Source organism: Macaca fascicularis, chromosome 13 (genome assembly GCF_037993035.2).
Source record: "Macaca fascicularis isolate 582-1 chromosome 13, T2T-MFA8v1.1".
Taxonomy (NCBI): Eukaryota; Metazoa; Chordata; class Mammalia; order Primates; family Cercopithecidae; genus Macaca; species Macaca fascicularis.
Genome location: NC_088387.1, coordinates 2,570,216 through 2,591,429, shown reverse-complemented (window position 1 = coordinate 2,591,429; position 21,214 = coordinate 2,570,216). Strand labels below are relative to the sequence as shown.

General features: G+C 47.8%; 1 protein-coding gene across 1 annotated transcript in view; it reads right to left on the bottom strand.

The window, feature by feature from the left end:
• Positions 1-21,214, bottom strand: part of VWA3B (von Willebrand factor A domain containing 3B) — a 236,023-nt gene that overhangs the window by 182,536 nt on the left and 32,273 nt on the right. The window contains 3 exon segments of the mRNA XM_005575037.5: positions 3,024-3,139; positions 12,820-12,989; positions 19,723-19,882. Coding sequence (XP_005575094.3) covers positions 3,024-3,139; positions 12,820-12,989; positions 19,723-19,882 — 446 coding nt within the window.

The following is a 21,214-nucleotide window of genomic DNA, read 5'->3' as shown; positions in this document are numbered from 1 at the left end:
TGAACGAGATGTGGCGCATCCATGATGAATGAGTGAACGAGATGTGGCGCATCCATGATGAATGAGTGAACGAGATGTGGCGCATCCATGATGAATGAGTGAACGAGATGTGGCGCATCCATGATGAATGAGTGAACGAGATGTGGCACATCCATGATGAATGAGTGAACAAGATGTGGCACATCCATGATGAATGAGTGAACGAGATGTGGCGCATCCATGATGAATGAGTGAACGAGATGTGGCACATCCACACGGTGGAATATTATCTGCCTTCAAAAGGAAGGAAATTCTGGCACATATTACAACATAGATGAAACTTGAGAACATTATGCTAAGTGAAATAGGCCAGTGGCAGAAAGACAAATACTGTATAATTGCACTTATTTATGAGATACCTACAGTAGTCACATTCAGAAAGGAGACAGAAAGTAAGTAGAAGGTCGGTTGCTAGGGGTGAGGGTGGGACAAATGGGGTGCTGTGATTTGAATATATGTGTCCCTCCAAAATTCATACATTGGAACCTAATACCCAATGTTACAGTATTAAGAGTGGGGCCTTTGGGGAAGTAATTAAGTCATAAGGATGGAGCCCTCCTGAATAAGATTAGTGCTCTTATAAAAGAGGCTGAAGGGAGTGTCCAGTTCACTTTTTTTTTTTTTTTTTTTTTGGCCCTTTCATCTCCTCTGCCTTGTGCGGGCACAGCATTCCTCCCCTCCCAAAGATACAGCAGCAAGGCACAGTCTGGGAAGCAGAGTGAGCCTTCACCAGACACCAAATCTGCTCGTGCCCTGATCTCCGATTTGCCAGCCTCCAGAACTGTGAGAAGTAAGTTTCTCTTTATAAATTACCCAGTCTAGGATATTTTACTCTAGCAGCAGGAACAGATGCAGACATCGGAAGCTACTGTTTGATGGGCACAGGGTTTCAGTTTGGGAAGATGGAAAGGGTGGTGATGGGTGTACAGCAATGGGAATGTCCTTAACACTACTGAACTCTCAGCTTAAGAGTGGTTCAGATAGCACATTTAGGGTACATATGATTTACTATCATTTTTAAAAAAACATTCTTTATCTTAACTGCAGAGTTTCTTTTTTTTTGTATTGGTACAGAGCATGGTGTCGTGGTAAGTCACACCCCGAAAGCCTGTTACCTGGAATCCAAAAAGTCAATAATAGCAGGAAATTCCTTCAGATTGCCAGCAAAGTCCTCTGCGCTATGCTTCTCCAATGCCTTACTTGAGAGTCTCTATTTTCTATACAATAGAGGGGGAAATAATGTAAGAAGTCACTCCCCCACCAAACAAGAGGGTGGCCTGAGAAAAGTGATGCTGGAAAAAGCTTGAAGCAGCTGATGTGGCAACGGAGAGAGACGTGATCAGGTAACGGGAAGAAACCTGCCTCTGAGGCCCAGGTGAGGTGGGAAATCACACATTTTCCAAATCAAAACAGTCTGTCAAGGTTTCTGGGCAGTTTGAGTGGGAGAGGTAGGCTTTGAAATGTTGGCATTTCTGGGACACTGTGATGGACAGAGGAGACAAGATTCATGTACTTAGGATTTGGGATTCTCCCCCCAGATTCAGATGTGATCACTGAAATGGACTGAGAACAGCAATCCATGCCAAGCGTTTTGTTCTAAGAAAAGTGTTTTTGTATGTAATTTGCATGCTTCAAAAGGTTAGTAAGATGGTAGTTGCTGAACATGCAAGCTATGCAGTTTGTATTTCCCTTTATAACTAAGTTGCCAAGGAATCCAGAGACCAAGACTAAACCCCCTTTCCAGTAATTGGCCCACCTTGGGTTGCTGGTAACATCTCACATTCTTTGCCCTGATTAAATCATTGCCCACTAGGGTTAATCTTGTGAAATACTTTCAATAGGCATGATATACATCCTGAATTAATTTCTTCTTAGATTAGCATCGATCTTGCCTATATATTGGCATTTTCGCAAATTCTCTGGAGATGTCCCTTTCATAACTGGAACAAAGGTGTCTGTTACGTGAAGTAGTGCCTCCAGTGAACTCTACGGGAACCTCTTGCCTCCTCTGCTTGGACACCAAGAATTTGAATCTGCAAAGTGTGTGTCAGGAACAGGCTCATGACTCATCCTCACTTTTAACTACATCTGACAACCTAACCTCCTCCTGGGAACCTCTGCGGCACCATTACATAAATCTTTCAAGCGGCTGTTGCTACAACTTCTCTCTCATCCCTAAGGAGCAGCCTCTGCCTTATAATGAAGCTAGAAATCTGTGTGATAACTTAAAAAGCGGGGGAGTGGGGGTGGGGTTTCTTAGACTTCTAACAACCCACCAGGTCACTTCACCCAACAATCGAACAGGGGGCTTCCTTCCCTCCTTTTCTCAGTGGGGTTTATTCAGTCTTCAGCACTTTGCAATTGCATCAGCTTAAAAGAAACTCCCATCTCCTGGCTTTCTGAGTAACCTTCCAGTGTTTTTCTGAACCACAGCCTATTTCTCACTGATTTGGTGACCTCATTCTCTGTCCTCATTAAGTTCTCTGATCACATTCGTTGAATGAAAGGGGAAGTTCATTCCGCCTCCATAAAGGTTCCTGTGCAGCCTCGGCCCTCACAAGGGACAGGCCAGTCTCTTAAGCTGCATCCACAGGCCCTGCTTTCATCACAGGGAGGACAGCAGAAACCCCCCCAAGAACCGCAGACACCCTCTCTGCAGCCTCCCAACTAATCCACACAGCAGAGTGGCTCTGCCTTGCCGAGAACGAACTCCGGCATTGACATGCCCAGGGCCACATCTCCAGCAGGTTCTCAAGTTCGTAAACACACATCCCTTAGGCCATTTCCCTGGGTTGTAAACTTATGCCCGGTTGCTAGGCTGACAAATTCACCACTAATATCCATTAACTCCACTCTTGCACCACATTAATAATATTATACAAAAGACACGGGGAGTCTCTCCCTTGTACTTTACTTCCTAATGATCCACGTCATCTGAGGCTATTCGGGACATAGCTACACCACTTCTGCTGGATTCCAGGTACCTGGAGGGAGTTTTCCTTTCAGTTTCCTTGAATTCCAAGTCATCACATCGACACCATCCTTCGTGGAGAATGCAGGAAATTCTACACACTCTGTTCTCTCAGCGAATGCGTGGAATCTGAAACATGAAGAGACGCTCATCAGGAAGGTGGGACGCAGGTGTCCATGCATGCCTGTTACTTCTCCTGGGACTGAACGCGCTCTTCTGAGGCACTGGGCATCTTCATCTTCTTAGCCACGGTCACTATTTCTCCTTGCACCTTGTCAGTTCCACAAGCAAAAGACAGGGAGGCAGAATAGCACAGAGAATTGTGAATGATGTGGGATTTTAACTGACAACTCATCCTTTCATTAGAGGGTAAATTAGCTCAACCAAATGGTATTTCCTGGTTCTGGGAAAATGACACTCTATGCTTATATTCTTTCTCTTGTTCCCAGGGTTCCATCATGTCAACACAGCTTAACCAAGCCAGGGGTCTAATGAGGGGCCCCAGTAGCACCCATCAGCTCTGTGGGTTCAGGGAGGACAGCTCATGACACAGACAGCACTTGCCTCATCTGCCTGCTGCTGATGCGTACCAGTCAACTTTAACTCAGCAAACACACACTTTCCCAGGAGCCAAGCTTAGGCACGAATAAGAAGCTTCCTGTGTGGACAAGTTTTTAGGACCTGTCTCTTCAAAGCATAGTCCGAGGAGCAGCAGGTTAGGAATACACACTCCCAGGCCCCCACCCAGCCCTGTGGAGTCCAAATATCCATTTAACAGGGTCCCCAGGGGGCTGACAGGCACAGGAAAGTTTGCAAGCACTGGTGTAGTGCACGGGGTGACGGGCTAAGTCACACCCTCAAAGCCACTTAACTGGAATCCAACAAGTCCATAAAGAGCAGGACGTTTCTTTCAGGCGGGCAGAGGAAGTCACAAGTAATGCTCCTCCAGCCCCGCAGGAGTTCCATCTCTGCCTAGCACCACACACTCAACTCAGAGAAAATCCCGAAGCACCGCTTAGGATGGAAACGGTGGGAGAAGTCTAGGGAACCCACCTCAGCTATGGAAAGCCTCAGTCTCTTCCTAAAGGGTTTCAGGCAAGACTGGAATAATGACTTGACGGCAATTAAAAGGTCAGCCTCATTCTGGTGGCCCTTCCTAAAGCCAGTGAACTCTTAGCCTGGCCATTCCCAGCTCCTGCAGGAGCTTCATCCGGAGCTGAAATGTCCAGCTCCCTTGTCCTGCAGGGCAAGGAGGGGAGATGGGTAAGTTTCGCCCCAGCAGGCCCCATGCCCTGAGTGTCAAGGCCTTTGGCGCCCAGGACTTCCCACTCTCTGATCTGTTTTCTAGATTAGAAAAGAGAGCAGGGCAGAAATTGCCTCTGGCTGATACAGTCTCGTTTGTGCAGGAGCAGTTCAGCATTATGACAGGCTGTTTGAGCCTTAGAGCACAGCGCTGTGCTTGGACTGGTGGTTCTACCCAGACACAGCCTCTGGCACAGGAGAAGCCCGAGTCCAGCTGGAGGGTCACCAGACCAGGCAGCCTCCTACAACCTGAGACACTCAGGACATGCCACTTGCAGCTGGAGAATAACTGCCCTCCAGCTGGGGCCCCACAGCCAAAGGTACACCAAGAGCAACCAGAAGCCATGGAGTGTCCAGGCAGGGAGTGGAGAAGGCAGGGGCACTACTCGTGCTGGGTTACACCTGCCTGCAAAGGCCCAGAGCGTGGACAGGAGGATCAATGCCTCATCCTTTTCTGCAAAACCCGCCTCCACGCACTGCACGGCCTCGTTAGGTAGCTAAACCACAGTTTCTCTCACAGGAAATTTTTCCCTGGGCTCTAGCATGTCCCAGATGAGCTAAGCCGAGAATAGCAAGAGAGGTGACTGGCCAGTTGCCTCTTTCAACTAGTGAGGTTAGAGGAGGGAGCCCCCTTCTGTACTTAGGGGCTCAGGACCCAGAATGGGAGCCGTATACCTTATGTTAAAAGATTTCAAAGTGCTGTAAGAGCAGCCACAGCAATGGTCCTTAGAGTCCCAACGTCTTGTTAATAACGAAAATTCCTAGCCCTTCACAGAACCTGAAAATTAGAATTCCTGGGGCTGTGGCTATAAAATTAGCATTTCAATCAAGCTCTCTGGGCAGTTATTATGCAAAGTGATGGGAAAAATGCATATTTCCGGACCGCTCTATGACAGGGAATGAGGCTGCAAGGTGAAGCCTGGCCTCCCTATCATCAACAAGCTCCCCAGCGACTGTGATGAGCACCTACACTGAAGAATGAGATGCCATCTTACCCTGTTAGGAGGGCTATTATCAGAAAGAAAAACTAACAGATGCTGCTGAGAAGGCAGAGAAAAGGGAAGTGTCAGGCCTCTGAGCCAAAGCTAAGCCATCGTATCCCCTGTGACCTGCACGTACACATCCAGATGGCCGGTTCCTGCCTTAACTGATGACATTACCTTGTGAAATTCCTTTTCCTGGCTCATCCTGGCTCAAAAGCTCCCCCACTGAGCACCTTGTGACCCCCCCACCCCTGCCCGCCAGAGAACAACCCCTCTTTGACTGTAATTTTCCTTTACCTACCCAAATGCTATAAAACAGCCCCATCCCTATCTCCCTTCTCTGACTCTCTTTTCGGACTCAGCCCGCCTGCACCCAGGTGATTAAAAAGCTTTATTGCTCTCACAAAGCCTGTTTGGTGGTCTCTTCACACAGACGCGCATGACATTTTGGCACCGTGACTCGGATGGGGGACCTCCCTTGGGAGATCAATCCCCTGTCCTCCTGCTTTTTGCTCCGTGAGAAAGATCCACCTACGACCTCAGGTCCTCAGACCCACCAGCCCAAGGAACATCTCACCACTTTTAAATTCGGTAAGCAGCCTCTTTTTGACTGTCTTCTCCAACCTCTCTCACTATCCCTCAACCTCTTTCTCCTTTCAATCTTGGCGCCACATTTCAATCTTTCCCTTCTCTTAATTTCAGTTCCTTTCCTTTTCTGGTAGAGACAAAGGAGATGCGTTTTATCCGTGGACCCAAAACCATGGGGCTGGTCACGGACTCGGGAAAACATTCTTCCCTTGGTGTTTAATCACACGGGGATGCCTGCCTGATTATTCACCCACATTTCAGAGGTGTCTGACAACGTGGGGATGCCTGCCTTGGTCCTTCACCCTTAGCAGCAAGTACTGCTTTTTTGGGGGGCAAGAACCCCCCAACCCCTTCTCTGTCTCTACCCCTTCTCTGCTTTTCTCGGGGCCAGAACCCCCTGACCCTTTTTCTCCATGTCTTGACCACTTCTCTCTGCTTTTCTTGGGGGCAAGAACCACCCGACCCCTTATCTCCACATCCTGACCCCTTTCCCGCTTTTCTAGAGGGCAAGAACCCCAAACCCCTTATCTCCAAGTCCCAACCCCTTTCCCGCTTTTCTGGAGGGCAAGAACCCCCCAACCCCTTCTCTCCATGTCTCTATTCTCTCTTTTCTCTGGACTTTCCTCCTTCACTATGGGCAACCTTCCACCCTCCATTCCTCCTCCTCCTCCCTCAGCCTGTGTTCTCAAGAACTTAAAACCTCTTCAACTCACACGTGACCTAAAACCTAAATGCCTTATTTTCTTCTACAATGCCACTTGACCCCAGTACAAACTCGACAGTAGTTCCAAAGAGCCAGAAAACGGCACTTTCAATTTTTCCATCCTACAAGATCTAAATAATTCTTGTTGGAAAATGGGCAAACGGTCTGAGGTGCCTGACGTTCAGGCATTCTTTTACACATCGGTCCTTCCCTAGTCTCTGTTCCAAATGCAACTCGTCCCAAATCTTCCTTCTTTCCCTCCTGCCTGTCCCCTCAGTCCCAACCCCAAGCGTCGCTGAGTCTTTCTAATCTTCCTTTTCTACAGACCCATCTGACCTCTCCCCTCCTCACTAGGCTGAGCTAGGTCCCAATTTTTCCTCAGTCTCCCCTCCCCCACCCTATAATCCTTTTATCACCTCCACTCCTCACACCTGGTCTGGCTTACAGTCTCCTTCCGTGACCAGCCCTCCCGCACCCGCCCAGCAATTTCCTCTTAAAAAGGTAACTGGAGCTAAAGACATAGTCAAGGTTAATGCTCCTTTTTTTTAATCCGACCTCTCCCAAATCAGTTAGCATGTAGGCTCTTTTTCATCAAATATGAAAAATCCAGCCCAGTTCATGGCTCATTTGGCAGCAACCCTGAGATGCTTTATAGCCCTAGACCCTAAAAGGTCAAAAGGCCATCTTATTCTCAATATACATTTTATTACCCAGTCCACTCCCGACATTAAATAAAAGCCCAAAAATTAAATTCTGGCCCTCAAACCCTACAAGCGGACTTAATTAACCTCACCTTCAAGGTATACAATAATAAAGCAGAGGCAGCCAAGTAGCAATGTATTTCTGAGTTGCAGTTCCTTGCCTCCACTGTGAGAGAAAACCCACACTCCAGCACACAAGAACTTCCAAATGCCTGAACTGCAGCACCCAGGCATTCCCCCAGGACTGCCTCCCCCAGGACTGCCTCCCCCAGGAGCTTGCTACAAGTGCCAGAAATCTGGCCACTAGGCCAAGCAATGTCCGCAGCCCAGGATTCCTCCTAAGCCATGTCCCTTCTATGCAGGAACCCACTGAAAATCAGACTATTCAACTCACCTGGCAGCCACTTCCAGAGGCCCTGGAACTCTGGCCCAAGGCTCTCTGACTGACTCCTTCCCAGATCTTCTCGGCTTAGTGGCTGAAGATTGACGCTGCCCCATTGCCTTGGAAGCCTACAGGACCATCACAGACGCTCTAGGTAACTCTCACATGGAAGGTAAGTCCGTCCCCTTCTTAATCATTAAGGAGGCCGCCCACTCCACATTACCTTCTTTTCAAAGGCCTGTTTGCCTTGCCTCCATAACTGTTGTGGGTATTGACAGTCAGGCTTCTAAACCTCTTAAAATTCCCCCACTCTGGTGCCAACTTGGACAAGATTCTTTAATACACTCCTTTTTAGTTATCCCCACCTGCCCAGCTCCCTTATTAAGCCAAGACATTTTAACTAAAATATCTGTTTCCCTGACTATTCCTAGGCTACAGCCACACCTCATTGCCACCTTTTCCCCCAGTTCAAAGCCTCCTTCGCATCCTCCCCTTGTATCTCCCCCACTTAAACCACAAGTATAGGACACCTCTACCCCTCCTTGGTGACCGATCAATCACCCCTTACCATCCCATTAAAACCTAATCACCCTTACCCCGCTCAACGCCAATATCCCATCCCGCAGCACGCTTTAAAAGGGTTAAAGCCTGTTATCACTCACCTGCTACAACATGGCCTTTTAAAGCCTGTAAACTCCCCTTACAATTCCCCCATTTTACCTGTCCTAAAACCAGACAAGGCTTACAGGTTAGTTCAGGATCTGCGCCTTATCAACCAAATTGTCTTGCCTGTCCACCCCGTGGTGCCAAACCCATATACTCTCCTATCCTCAATACCCCCCTCCACAACCCATTATTCTGTTCTGGATCTCAAACATACTTTCTTTATTATTCCTTTGCACCCTTCATCCCAGCCTCTCTTCGCTTTCACTTGGACTGACCCTGACACCCATCAGGCTCAGCAAATTACCTGGGCTGTACGGCCACAAGGCTTCACAGACAGCCCCCATTACTTCAGTCAAGCCCAGATTTCTTCCTCATCTGTTACCTATCTCGGCATAATTCTCATAAAAACGCACGTGCTCTCCCTGCTGATGGTGTTCGGCTCATCTCCCAAACCCCAATCCCTTCTACAAAACAATTCCTTTCCTTCCTAGGCATGGTTAGTGCAGTCAGAATTCTTACACAAGAGCCAGGACCGTGACCTGTAGCCTTTCTGTCCAAACAACTTGACCTTACTGTTTTAGCCCAGCCCTCATGTCTGCGCGCAGCGGCTGCCGCTGCTTTAATACTTTTAGAGGCCCTAAAAATCGCAAACTATGCTCAACTCACTCTCTACAGTTCTCATAACTTCCAAAATCTGTTTTCCTCCCCCTACCATCGCTCAAGGCAACACTTATGCTGATAAGGTAGCTAAAAAAGCAGCTAGCATTCCAACTTCTATCCCTCATGGCAGTTTTCCTCCTTCACATCAGTCACTCCCACCTACTCCCCCTCTGAAACTTCCACTTATCAATCTCTTCCCACACACGGCAAATGGTTCTTAGACCAAGGAAAATATCTCCTTCCAGGATCACAGGCCCATTCTACTCTGTCGTCATTTCATAACCTCTTCCATCTAGGTTACAAGCCACTAGCCTGTCTCTTAGAACCTCTCATTTCCTTTCCATCATGGAAATCTATCCTCAAGAAAATCACTTCTCAGTGTTCCGTCTGCTATTCTACTCCTCAGGAATTTCTCAGGCCCCCTCCCTTCCCTACACATTAAGCTCGGGGATTTGCCCCAAACCCAGGATGGGCAAATTGACTTTATTCACATGCCTCGAGTCAGGAAACTAAAATACCTCCTGGTCTGGGTAGACACTTTCACTGGATGGGTAGAGGCCTTTCCCACAGGGTCTGAGAAGGCCACCGCAGTCATTTCTTCCCCTCTGTCAGACATAATTCCTCGGTTTGGCCTTCCCACCTCTATACAGTCTGATAACGGACCAGTCTTTACTAGTCAAATCACCCAAGCAGTTTCTCAGGCTCTCGGTATTCAGTGAAACCTTTACATCCTTTACCATCCTCAATCTTCAGGAAAGGTAGAATGGACTAACGGTCTTTTAAAAACACACCTCACCAAGCTCAGTCACCAACTTAAAAAGGACTAGACAATACTTTTACCACTTTCCCTTCTCAGAATTCATGCCTCTCCACGGAATGCTACAGGTTCCAGCCCATTTGAGCTCCTGTGTGGACACTCCTTTTTATTAGGTCCCAGTCTCATTCCAGATACCAGACCAACTTGGACTGCACCCCAAAAACTTACAGCCTGAAAACTCACCAACCAAGCAAGTAATTACAATGAACCCCGTTAGGTTCTCTCTAATTAGATGTCCTAGGTCCTCCCAATTCTTAGTCCTTTGATACCTGTTTTTTCTCCTTCTCTTATTCGGATCTTGTGTCTTCCGTGTAGTTTTTCAATTTATACAAAACTGCATCCAGCCCATCACCAATCATTCTATATGACAACTGCTCCTTCTAACAACCCCACAATATCGCCTCTTACCACAAAATCTTCCTTCAGCCTAATCTCTCCCACTCTAGGTTCCCACGCCGCCCCTAATCCCGCTTGAAGTAGCCCTGAGAAACATCGCCCATTATCTCTCCATACCACCCCCAAAAATTTTAGCCACCCCAACACTTCAACACTATTTTGTTTTATTTTTCTTATTAATATAAGAAGACAGGAATGTCAGGCCTCTGAGCCAAAGCTAAGCCATCATATCCCCTGTGACCTGTGTGTACACATCCAGATGGCCAGTTCCTGCCTTAACTGATGACATTATCTTGTGAAATTCCTTTTCCTGGCTCATCCTGGCTCAAAAGCTCCCCCACTGAGCACCTTGTGACCCCCTCACCCCTGCCTGCCAGAGAACAACCCCCTTTGACTGTAATTTTCCTTTGCCTACCCAAATCCTACAAAACAGCCCCACCCCTATCTCCCTTCGCTGACTCTCTTTTCAGACTCAGCCCGCTGCCCCCAGGTGATTAAAAAGCTTTATTGCTCACACAAAGCCTGCTTGGTGGTCTCTTCACATGGACGCGCATGATAGGAAGTCTCATAAATTGTTGGTGGCAATGTAAATTAGTACAGCCATTATAGGAAAGAGTATGGAGATTTCTCAAAAAACTGAAAATAGAACTACCATACAATCCAACAATCCCACTACCGGGTATTTACCCAAAGAAAAGGAAGTCAGCATATCAAAGGGATATCTGCACCCTGTGTTTATGACAGCCTTACTCACAATAGCCAAGATATGGAATCAACCTAAGTGTCTGTCAACGAGTGAACGAATAAAGAAAAGTGATATATACATGATAAATATTCTTCAGCCACAAAAAGAAGGAAATTCTGTCATTTGCAGCAACATGGATGGAACTGGAGGACATCATATCACAGGACATAAGCCACATATAAAAAGACAAATATCACATGTTCTCACTCATGGGTAGGGGGTGGAAAAGTTGATCTCATGGAGATGACAGTAGAATGACAAATACCAGTGGCTGGGAAAGGTGTGAGGATCAGGGGGATAAAAACAGGTTGGTTAACGGGTACAAACATACAGTGAGATAGAAGGAGAAGGTTCTAATGTTCCGATGGTAAAGTAGGGTGGCTATAGTTAACAAAAGTGTATTTTATATTTCACAATAGCTGGAAGACGGGACTTAAGATGTTCCCAACATATAGAAATGATCAATAAGGTGATGGGCATCCTAAATCCCGACTTGATCATTCCACATGCTAAGCATGTAACAGAATATCGCATGGGCTCTACAAATATGCACAAATATGTATCAATTTTAAAATATTTAAAGAACAAGTGCTCTGGGAAGACCTTGTACCCATTTCAAGGAGAACTTAGGAAAGGATTTTATAATTCTCCTTGTAACCACAGAAGTAGCTGGTCTTTCTCTACAAGAAACCTAAACTTACACACACACACACACAGACCCAGGGTGTGGGGGCATGTGTTTTAAAATGCAGGTTTTATTGTTATTCGGGTATTGTGAGGTCAATAGATAAGGAGCCTGCTGCCACTGAAAAGACAGTTTGTTACTCACAGTTCCCCTATGGACTGAATTGTGTCCCCCTAACCCCAAGCCAAAAAAATTCCCATGTTGAAGCCCTAATTCCCAATGTGACTGTCTTTGGAGATAGAACAGGAGGTAATAAAAGTTACCGAGGAGGTAATAAAGGTTAAAGGGGGTTATAGGGCAGGGCCCTGATTCTATAGGATGAGTGACCTTATAGGAAGAGGAAGAGACACCAGTGAGTGCTCGCTCGCTCTCTCTCTCTCTCTCTCTCTCTCTCCCCACCATGTGAGGACAGAGTGAGAAGGCAGCTGCCTACAAGGCTGGGAGAGAGCCCTCACCAGAAACCGAATTCATCTTCACCTAGTACTTCCCAGCCTCTAGAACTGTAAGAAATAAATACATGTTTAAGCCACCCAGCCTGTGGCAACTTTTTATGGCAGCCCAAGCTGACTAGCCCAGTTCCCAGGAGGAGAGAGGGGCACAGCGTGCCATGCAGGCCACACAGGGAAGCACCGGGTCAGCCGGAAGGCAGAGGGAGTGAGGGGAAAGGTAGATGAGGACCTTTAGTGTGGCTTCCAAGGGAAGGAACAGGAGAGGAAGGGTAAGCAGGCTTAGGATTGGCTATTTGAATAATTTCTGTGGTCTCTGGGGTGTAAGGGCTGTCCCAAGTTTTCTGGTGCATGGGCCTGGAGTGATTAGGGTAGAGAACAGTGGTTCTAAGTGAGACAGCCTGGACTGGCAGTGTGGGCTCTGGCTGGTTTGCATATGAAAGTGCACCCTAGTGAGTAATTTGCTATCTCTAGGAACTGGCTAGCCCTACAAGGGACGGGGTCTCCTGGACCAGCAAGGCACCAAGAGGTCAAAGGATCATAACTGCAGAAAATAGAAAGGCATGATTAATACAGGATGGAGAAGAAAAGATGCAGAGAGACTAGATACTACACTGGAAAGAGGAGAACACAGCAACAGATTGGTTAAAGCCATGAAGAATGCAAGACCCACTGTTGATCCTGTGTGAGCAGGCAACCCGCTTGCTGTCACTCAAGAGCACATTTTCTGCCTACCTGCTGTGGGTCTTGGCACTCAGATCCTTTAGGAAAGCAATAGTGTCTTCTCTTCTGGCATTGAAGGACACTGTGTAGACTGGATACGGGATCTCCAAGGCCCTCTGGAGGAGAAGCTCCTTGGATTCTTCAGGAACATCCCCCACCACAAAGTAGTAAATGGATTCAATCTGCAAAACAGTGGTGCCAATGGTTTATCTCCCTGACATGCCCTAGCTTGGTACTAGACTCGTCAGTAATACCCTTTCTACAAAATGACCTCTTAAAAAAAATGGGCAGAAAGAAAGCAGCCCTGCCCAGGGTTTTCTGAGGACACCAGGGCCAGTCAGGAAGCGAGATATTCAAGGCTTGGTGCCAAGAAAGTCTCTCAACAGTGGCTATTGTCTTGGGTATGGCATGAGAATAATATGGTTGGCAGATTTGGAGAACTTCCTCTGGGCCACAAATGTATTGCAGTGGTTATTTTCAAGTCAAGCAATGAAGGAAGGACTGGCACAGCCCCTGCAGGCAGGAAGCTTATCTGCCACCTCCCATGGCAGCGCCAGAATCCTACGATGCAAACTCATGCGTCCTCTGTCTGAGGCAGAATGTGGAAAGGAGGGCACATCCCCAGCTGGCTCCACCTCTGGGCTCACCTCAGCAGGGACTCACACGCCTGGGGCTAGGGTGCGGCTGTCCTGACTGCACAGCTGGTCAGATGCCAGGTCCGCCTGCAGTGCCCTGCCTCTTACCACCAAACCAGGCCATGAGAAGAACGGGAGAATAAGCAACCCCTGTGTCCGGACACACACCCACACATACACACACACACACCTGAAACCAGTGATTCTAGAAGATGCACACCTCCCCCAGTAAGCAGACAATCCCAGAGAAGTGCCACCTGCTGAACTGAGAGAGAGAGAACTCTCTATCTCAGGGCAGCCGCTCCTCCCGCCCTGTGGCAGCCCCGCCACCCTCGCTCCTCCCAGGACGGTGCTTCTGCAGTGCTCCCCACCCCTGCCACCCAGGAGCTCTGTCACCTCAGGCAACTGACCTAACTTCAGTGTCTTCCCTTGTAAAAAGGGAGATAATGCAGTTTATTATTCATGGTGGAATTGAAACAGGATGACTTCCAACTATATGTGCATTTCTATACATCTCAGAAAGTAAAAAACCCAAGGAGAGCCAGGAATCCGTATCCTCTCAACCTGCCCTAAAAATGTCTCGATGGACTGTGTCCACACATAACCGGGGAAGAAACCCCAGCAAATGTATTGTGTTAGGGGATAAATAGACGTCACCCTCCCTTTAGGATTCATGACCCTCTCCTTGCTCTAATCCCAAATCCCGATGAGCTGAAGATAGTCAACAAATGGCCTCACCGCAACGTCTATCCCAGGCCTTAAACGCACCTAGCCGGGGAGGTGGGGGTGGTGGGTGGCTTCATGGTTGATTTCTAGTTGGTCGGGGTGCTCTGCCTGCGGCAGATGGAGCAGACTGTGCCAAGGAGGTAGAAGAGATGAGGGTGGGAGGCAGTGGGTGGGGCCCAGACTGGGACTTAGGAGAAGGACAGAGTGCGAGCTGAGATCAGGCCACCTGAGGACCATCCCTCCACCAACGAGGCACAGAAAGCCCCGGACCCTCCCAGGCCTTTCAACATCAGCTCCCTGATTCTAAAAAGTACCAATGGAGCAGTAAAAGACTGAGGAATATTGTAAATTTCCTCAAGTCAGCAAACTGGAAGCGAGAAAAACCCTGAAAGAGGGAGGAAACCAACTTCTCCGGATTCGTTATAACCATCCAACACTGCTCTCCCAGCAGACGCGTTCGGTTTCACTCTTTTCCTGGTCTGATGCATGACCTTGTGGCAGATGCATTTAAATGGCTTCCACGTAGCAGGCCTATTATTTGTCCGAGTTTTCCAGTTGCGTCAGTGCCCAAGTTTAGCATGGGGACAGGTTCATCCTGTTGCAAGGGTCTAAATGACACACGGCCTGAGACAGAGGAGCAGACGCAGAGTATTTTCCAGGGTTGGTCAGATGAAGAGGGAGGTGAGGACACACATCTCGAGGTGGCCCGTCAGCCGCTCCTGACGCCACACACGTCCAAGACACGTCATGTAAACTCAGCTTCTTTGCTCTGGCAATAATCCGAAAACCTGAAGTTCTTGTGCAGAAATGTTGTTCCCTTGAGATTTCATCAAACTGAAAATTGCTGTAGCCAACAGTGAGTCAGGATTTCTTCTCCTTTACTAAGGTTATGATGTTATTCACTATTCATTAAGTTCAGTACTAGGCTTCTTAATCGTATACATTTTCAGTCAACTCTGTACTAGAGATTTCCTGGGACATGCTTTACATTGAGACCACGTGTCCCCCTCACTCTCCTGCACACAGTCTTTCTGCCTCTCCTTTCTGCTCACGCGATGACACTTAGAAAAACAGAAAGGAGGACAAATATGCTACCTATTCCTGTCTGCCATCAAACTGGCAAAATGCCTCTTAAAACAACATGGCTTTCAAACTGTTGGCTATTCGGGATGATAAACTAAAATGGATTACTTCACTCAGTACGACAGTCCTGTGGAGCATGAATTATTACCATGCCCAGTTTACAGATGAAGAAACTGAGGCTTGGAAAGGAAAACTGAGTTGGCCTTGGAGCTGGTAGGCCTAGGCTGCCTGGCCCCACAAGCCCTGCCCTTGCTGTCCACAGCTACGCTGTGCTGTTCGTGGCAAGGCTGGTCACCTGTTAGAGATGAATGTGGGCCGGGCGCGGTGGCTCAAGCCTGTAATCCCAGCACTTTGGGAGGCCGAGATGGGCAGATCATGAGGTCAGGAGATTGAGACCATCCTGGCTAACACGGTGAAACCCCGTCTCTACTAAAAAATGCAAAAAACTAGCCGGGCGAGGTGGCTGGCGCCTGTAGTCCCAGCTACTCGGGAGGCTGAGGCAGGAGAATGGCGTGAACCCGGGAGGCAGAGCTTGCAGTGAGCTGAGATCCGGCCACTGCACTCCAGCCTGGGCGACAGAGCGAGACTCCGTCTCAAAAAAAAAAAAAAAGAGATGAATGTGAGCCCCAGAATTCCGAAAATAAGAGCAAGCAATAGAAGGTGGCCCCGGACAGGTACTTTTTTCACTTCTGTAGTTACCTCACCATCCAAGGGTTCAGGCTCCTACCCCGGATACCAACATCACTGACCAAAAGTTGGGACCAGGAGGTCGTGTGGCTTAAGGGAGTTATCCTCATGGGAATCTGCTCCCTTAACCCGTGTATTTGAGCTCCTTGAAGGCAAAGGCCAATCCTGAGGCTCAGTAGCAGCCTTCAGTCCAGGAGTAGCTTCCTCACCGACCACATTTCCCTAGATGCTGATTTGCACCGAATTTGATAACATGAGTTCCATTCCGCTACTTTAGAGGGAGTCAAAAGCTCTTGCCACTTCATGCTACATCACGTAGGGAGGAGCCTTTATGTTTTCACTTGAAATTCCTTATTCTATCTGGGCCATTCATTCTGCAGCTTCACACAGTAACATGCGTTCTGCCCCGCCAAAGAGTCCTTGACATCTTCCTCGCTGCAGCTTTTGGGGGAAGAAACACAGACTAGGAGTGTGTGCTTCTACTCGGACTGCCCTCTGCTCCGCGGGCCAGAGTCTGTGCTCTCATTCCCGAGGCTTCCAGGTACAAAAATCTTCACTCTTCAAAGAGCAAAAAGAAAGTCAACCAGAACAGCAGCGAAAGATCCAGCAAAATTCTGTCTCATTCTGTGCACACCTTTGAACACTGCAACATTTCCGGCCAACTCCAGACCTTGGATCTGACCTCCAAATCCCCCTGTACCTGTGGGAGCCCTCTGCTGTCTCAGCCCATTTGATCTTCTGATTCCCTCCATGGTGGTCACTGTCACCATGGTATAGATCTAGCTCACCTCTCAGATCCCTCCTAAGACCCTTGACCACCACCGACTTTCTGGCCTCCCAGGTTTCAGGGTCCCTGTCCCCACCTGCCATCCTCACCAGGGTCCTGCAAGTCTCAGTAAATTCACCTGTTCAGTCCCACACAGATCGTCTCCCTTCAATTCACAAAACTCAAATCTATGCCATAGCTTGGAAATGAGACCCACATCTTCCCCTCAAACTGAAGAATATCAAAGTTATTTCTTTTCCGACACTTCACTGTTCAACAAGCATTTGTAGAGCCCTCGTTAGGCATCAGAGACACAAAAACGAAAAGATCTGATGCCTGCCTGAACCACTTCAAGGAAATAAATGAGCTGCCAGGGTCATGGATTAACGTGGCCAGGACTCTGGCTTTCAGTCCAGCAGTGAAGGTTCTTTATGAAATCATGCGGGTCTGTCTTTAATCCACTCACTTGGTCTCCCAGGAAATATGATTAAAAGAAACCAAAAACTAAACAGATGGGCGCCAGCAGGTGGACGGAAGAGAGGCTGAGAACAGAATCAGAAATGCAGGTATCTTCTGGGTAGATGGCCTTGTCCCGGCAGGAAGCAAAGCCCCTCAGTCTTCTTAGGCAGCTTAGAACGAGGGCTCTGGGTAAACAGCCTTCCCTTTCATCCTGTACACCACCCTTTCTCGTGAGGCTTGGGAAGCTACTAACTTCCAAAGATGCATGTCCTGGACCAGGGCTACTGAAGAGCAGAATCGCTGTGCCAGTCCACACACCCGGTCTCTGAGGATGTCAACCCCCTCAACCACCAAACAAGTCCCCAGGACCCCACCTGCTGCCCTCCCCGTGAGCCAGGTTCCTTTTCATGGGACGCAACAGTAATTCATCCATCAATAGTGCTCTTCGAGTGCTATGAGTAGAGCCAGTATTTCAACAGACCTCCCACTCTGCACATGCTCTACTTAGACCTCAAGGCTCCCTTCTCTCATTGCTTCCTGTTTCAGTCTTCCTGGCCCGCGGTGGTTACAAAGCCTGTGCCTGGAGGGGGCCAGGATCCTCTCTGGGCATCTTCCTTCTCTATGACCAAGCACGTGGTTCAGCCCTACTCTTCATGTGGACTTGGTACGGAAACCAGACTTGCATGTTAATTTGTGGGCACAAGACAACGCCCACTTTCCTGGCTCCTCTCAGCACCCGCTCGTGCAGGGAGGCGCTGGCCTGCGGCAGGCTGTCATCAGTAGGAACAGTCTGGGGTTTATATTTGCTGTTCAAAAAATTCCTTAAGCCTTCCATCTTTTCTCTTCAGAGCAAACAGCAGCCATCTGGATGAATTCGGAACTCACCGGGACGGGCACGACAGGCATGGAGCAGAGAAGCAGGACTTATGGGAACCCACTCCCCCCAGCCCTCGCCACACACACATGTGGTTTTTAACTCCTCATAAAACATAGGACACGGCATTTTTATATGCAAGGCAGTTGCATTTACTAGAATTTTCCTTGAGACTACCCCCAGATCGAGGCTGTGGGCAGAGGGGCACAGCGGTCTGTGCAGGCCTTGCCTGTGCTGCTCCACGGTCTCTTCTCAAAAGCTTTCAGGCTGCATTTGATGATCAGTGCCTGGGAGCTTCTTTCTTAGTTCCTTTTCTTCCATAGGACTTCCCTGGAACTCACTGAATTGTTCCTTACTTCCTGGGATAGGAATGAACCCCAGAGAAAGGAGAGGCACGAACCAGAAAGGCAGGGTCACTGGGGGATCCTGCAGTTAGATCAGGGGGCCACAGTCAGCCAGGTTCATAGACAAAGAGGACAGCCATGTGCACAGGCTCATGCACACACACCCTGAGCCTGGGAAATGTTCCATTTTTTTGAATGCTTATTAAGGTGTCCAGACACTTGAAATTTTACAGATGTTAAAACAAACTCAAAGGACCAAGGAACAAAGTAGCTTGTATCTGGTTCTTCCTTGATGGAAAACATTTGTTCCTTTGGCCTTGGAAGGAAAAACAATGTGTTTCCAATTACAAACCATCACCCTCGGTATTGGTAAACACAGGCCAGTGACCGCTGGGGGCTATCTTTCAAGATGCCAACATGTGGCTTCTTTCTCCAACAATGGATTTCTTGATGCAGCTGGGTAAAGCTTGAAACCTTCAGAAACCCCAGGCTTCCCCAGTGGAGGAAACACGTAACTGATAAGTAACTGTGTCCAAAGGCAAGCAGACCTTCCCACAGGGAGTCAAGGCTGGCCAAAGGACCCCACCTGCCCAGACTGTGTCTCCACTGGCTTGCCACTGCCCCAACCCTCCCATCACTAGAGTCATTCCCAGAAACACAGACCCTGTGGCTCAAAGAGACGTAACACACCACCATCTAATCACTTCTTCCAGGTAAAGCTTTATTTCCAAAAGGTCCCTATCAAAATTCATGTCAATACATTGACATCCAAAAATGGATGGAGTCATCAGCTTGTAGGCACTTCACCTTAGGAAGTATACGACCGATGACAGATCCATCTGTGAAGAAGACGAACTAGAAAAGATTCAGAATGTGGATGCTGGGAAAACCCTATTTCCTCATCCTCAGGGTTCTATGAGGAATCTTCCAGTCTCTCTCTCCTCCCCATAAGAGACAGACTGACCGATCTAATTGGCAGGAGAGCAAGAGTGAAGTTAATATGGCAGAGATGCACAACTATGGCCTCACTCCTGTCTTTTCTCGATGCTCGGTGGGTGTAAGTCGCACTTGGCTCTCCCAACACTGGCTAAACAAGGGTCTACCCTGCATCCCCAGTCACCCCACAGAGGGAGCCTAGCCAGGTTCAGGGGACGGGTATTCAGGGGCCTCATTTGGGTTGCTCCAGCTATGCCATCACCATCAGTGCCTGATGGGATCTCTGTCGGATCCTGCTGGGAGGGGCCTAAGATCAGTTGAAGGGCTGTGTAAAGTCACTGAATGTGAAGAGTTAAGCTGGAAACCACCTCCATGGCCTGTGGCCAGCCATGGACACGTACTTACAGTCTTGTCTTTCCCGGCTTCCAGCAGAGCATCCAGGCAGCCAACCTCGCTCGCAGTCAGTTCAACAGTCAGTGTCTCAACCCAGCTGATGGCAGCAGCTATAGACTGTTTGGTCACAGGAGTAGCATTTTCCTGCCACTTCACAGGCTCTTGAGAAACCCTGAAAGGGATCACATGGAGTAGTCACGGGGCAGTGATCGATGCTACTGGGGATGCCAACCCTCCGTCTCACAGCCGTGAGCAGCAAGCCTCCAACATCCATCTCTAGAGCCGAAAAAGAAAGAAATCATAGCTCCCAGCCCTCTGATGTTACCAACAAAACCAGCAGGCCGTTTAAGACAGGTTCCCAAACCACCACTATCTTCTATAAGCCGTGCTGACTAGGAAAAACAATGTTTACATGAGAAACAGGTAACAATTAACAATAAGTCTTTTAAAACATTAAGAGAAGTTATTTTTTATAAACAGGCAAGTGTATATGTAACTGGCTTCTCTTAATAGCAAATTGATAATAATTCACAGTATTAAGATTTGCAAATCACCAGCAATTCTATTACTCTAAAATTTTATTTTTAATTCCTTCACGACATTGTTTTCATTGTCCTGAAAGATTCCCATCGGTTGCCTTCTTTTGTATTAATACTGGTATTGTTTTGAGTTCAGCAGAGTATTAGCTTTTAAATCCTGAGAAAATTTGGTAAAACCATTTCGTTTGGGCTTGTACATGACTGGTAGAACCCCCAACTCCAAAAAAAAGAAGAGCCATTTGAATCATCTCAATTTATTTGCAATTGATAACTGCAAATAAACTGGCCTGATTGCCCCCATGGCCCGCCACCAGAAGCAGGGCTGGCTCACACTCGTGTCTGCTGTGTGCTTCCTGGGTAGAGGATCTGGCTGAGTGGCATCTACGTTGTACAGAGGTTTCCAAGAAAGCAAAAGCTTTGCAGACTTAAGTACTTGATTCCTTCAGTAATATACCTGTGACAGAAACAGGAATCTAGACAAACATAATTAGGCATTGTCCCCAGAGATGTCCTCTATTTAGCTGAAAGTATTTGATTAAAACCAGAAAAACTGAATCAGGTACATCCTTTCCCAACCCTTATCCAGATGTTTTTTGTCAGGGAGGTGCAATCACTTTTCCAGATGAGAAGTTAGTGCTGAGGTCCAAATTCTCTTGAATCCAAGAATCCATAAATAATTGGTTATGAAAACTCTGAAATATGGGAAATTCCGTACAGCCAGCCACCTGTTGTTCTGGTGAAAGGGGTCAACTTATAGGGGAGGTCAACTTGAGTTGCAACTTCAGTCTGGAAAATCAGTGAAATTAGTGACCTTCGAATTCATGACCCTAGTTAAAAGCTAAAATGAATGAAGAGATTTATGACCTTAAATATACATTTGCCATAACTCATATTCTTATATTTTAACCTTCCCATGCACGGAAGAAATGCCTGTTTCTAAATCTCTTTTAAGGTGAAAGCTAAGA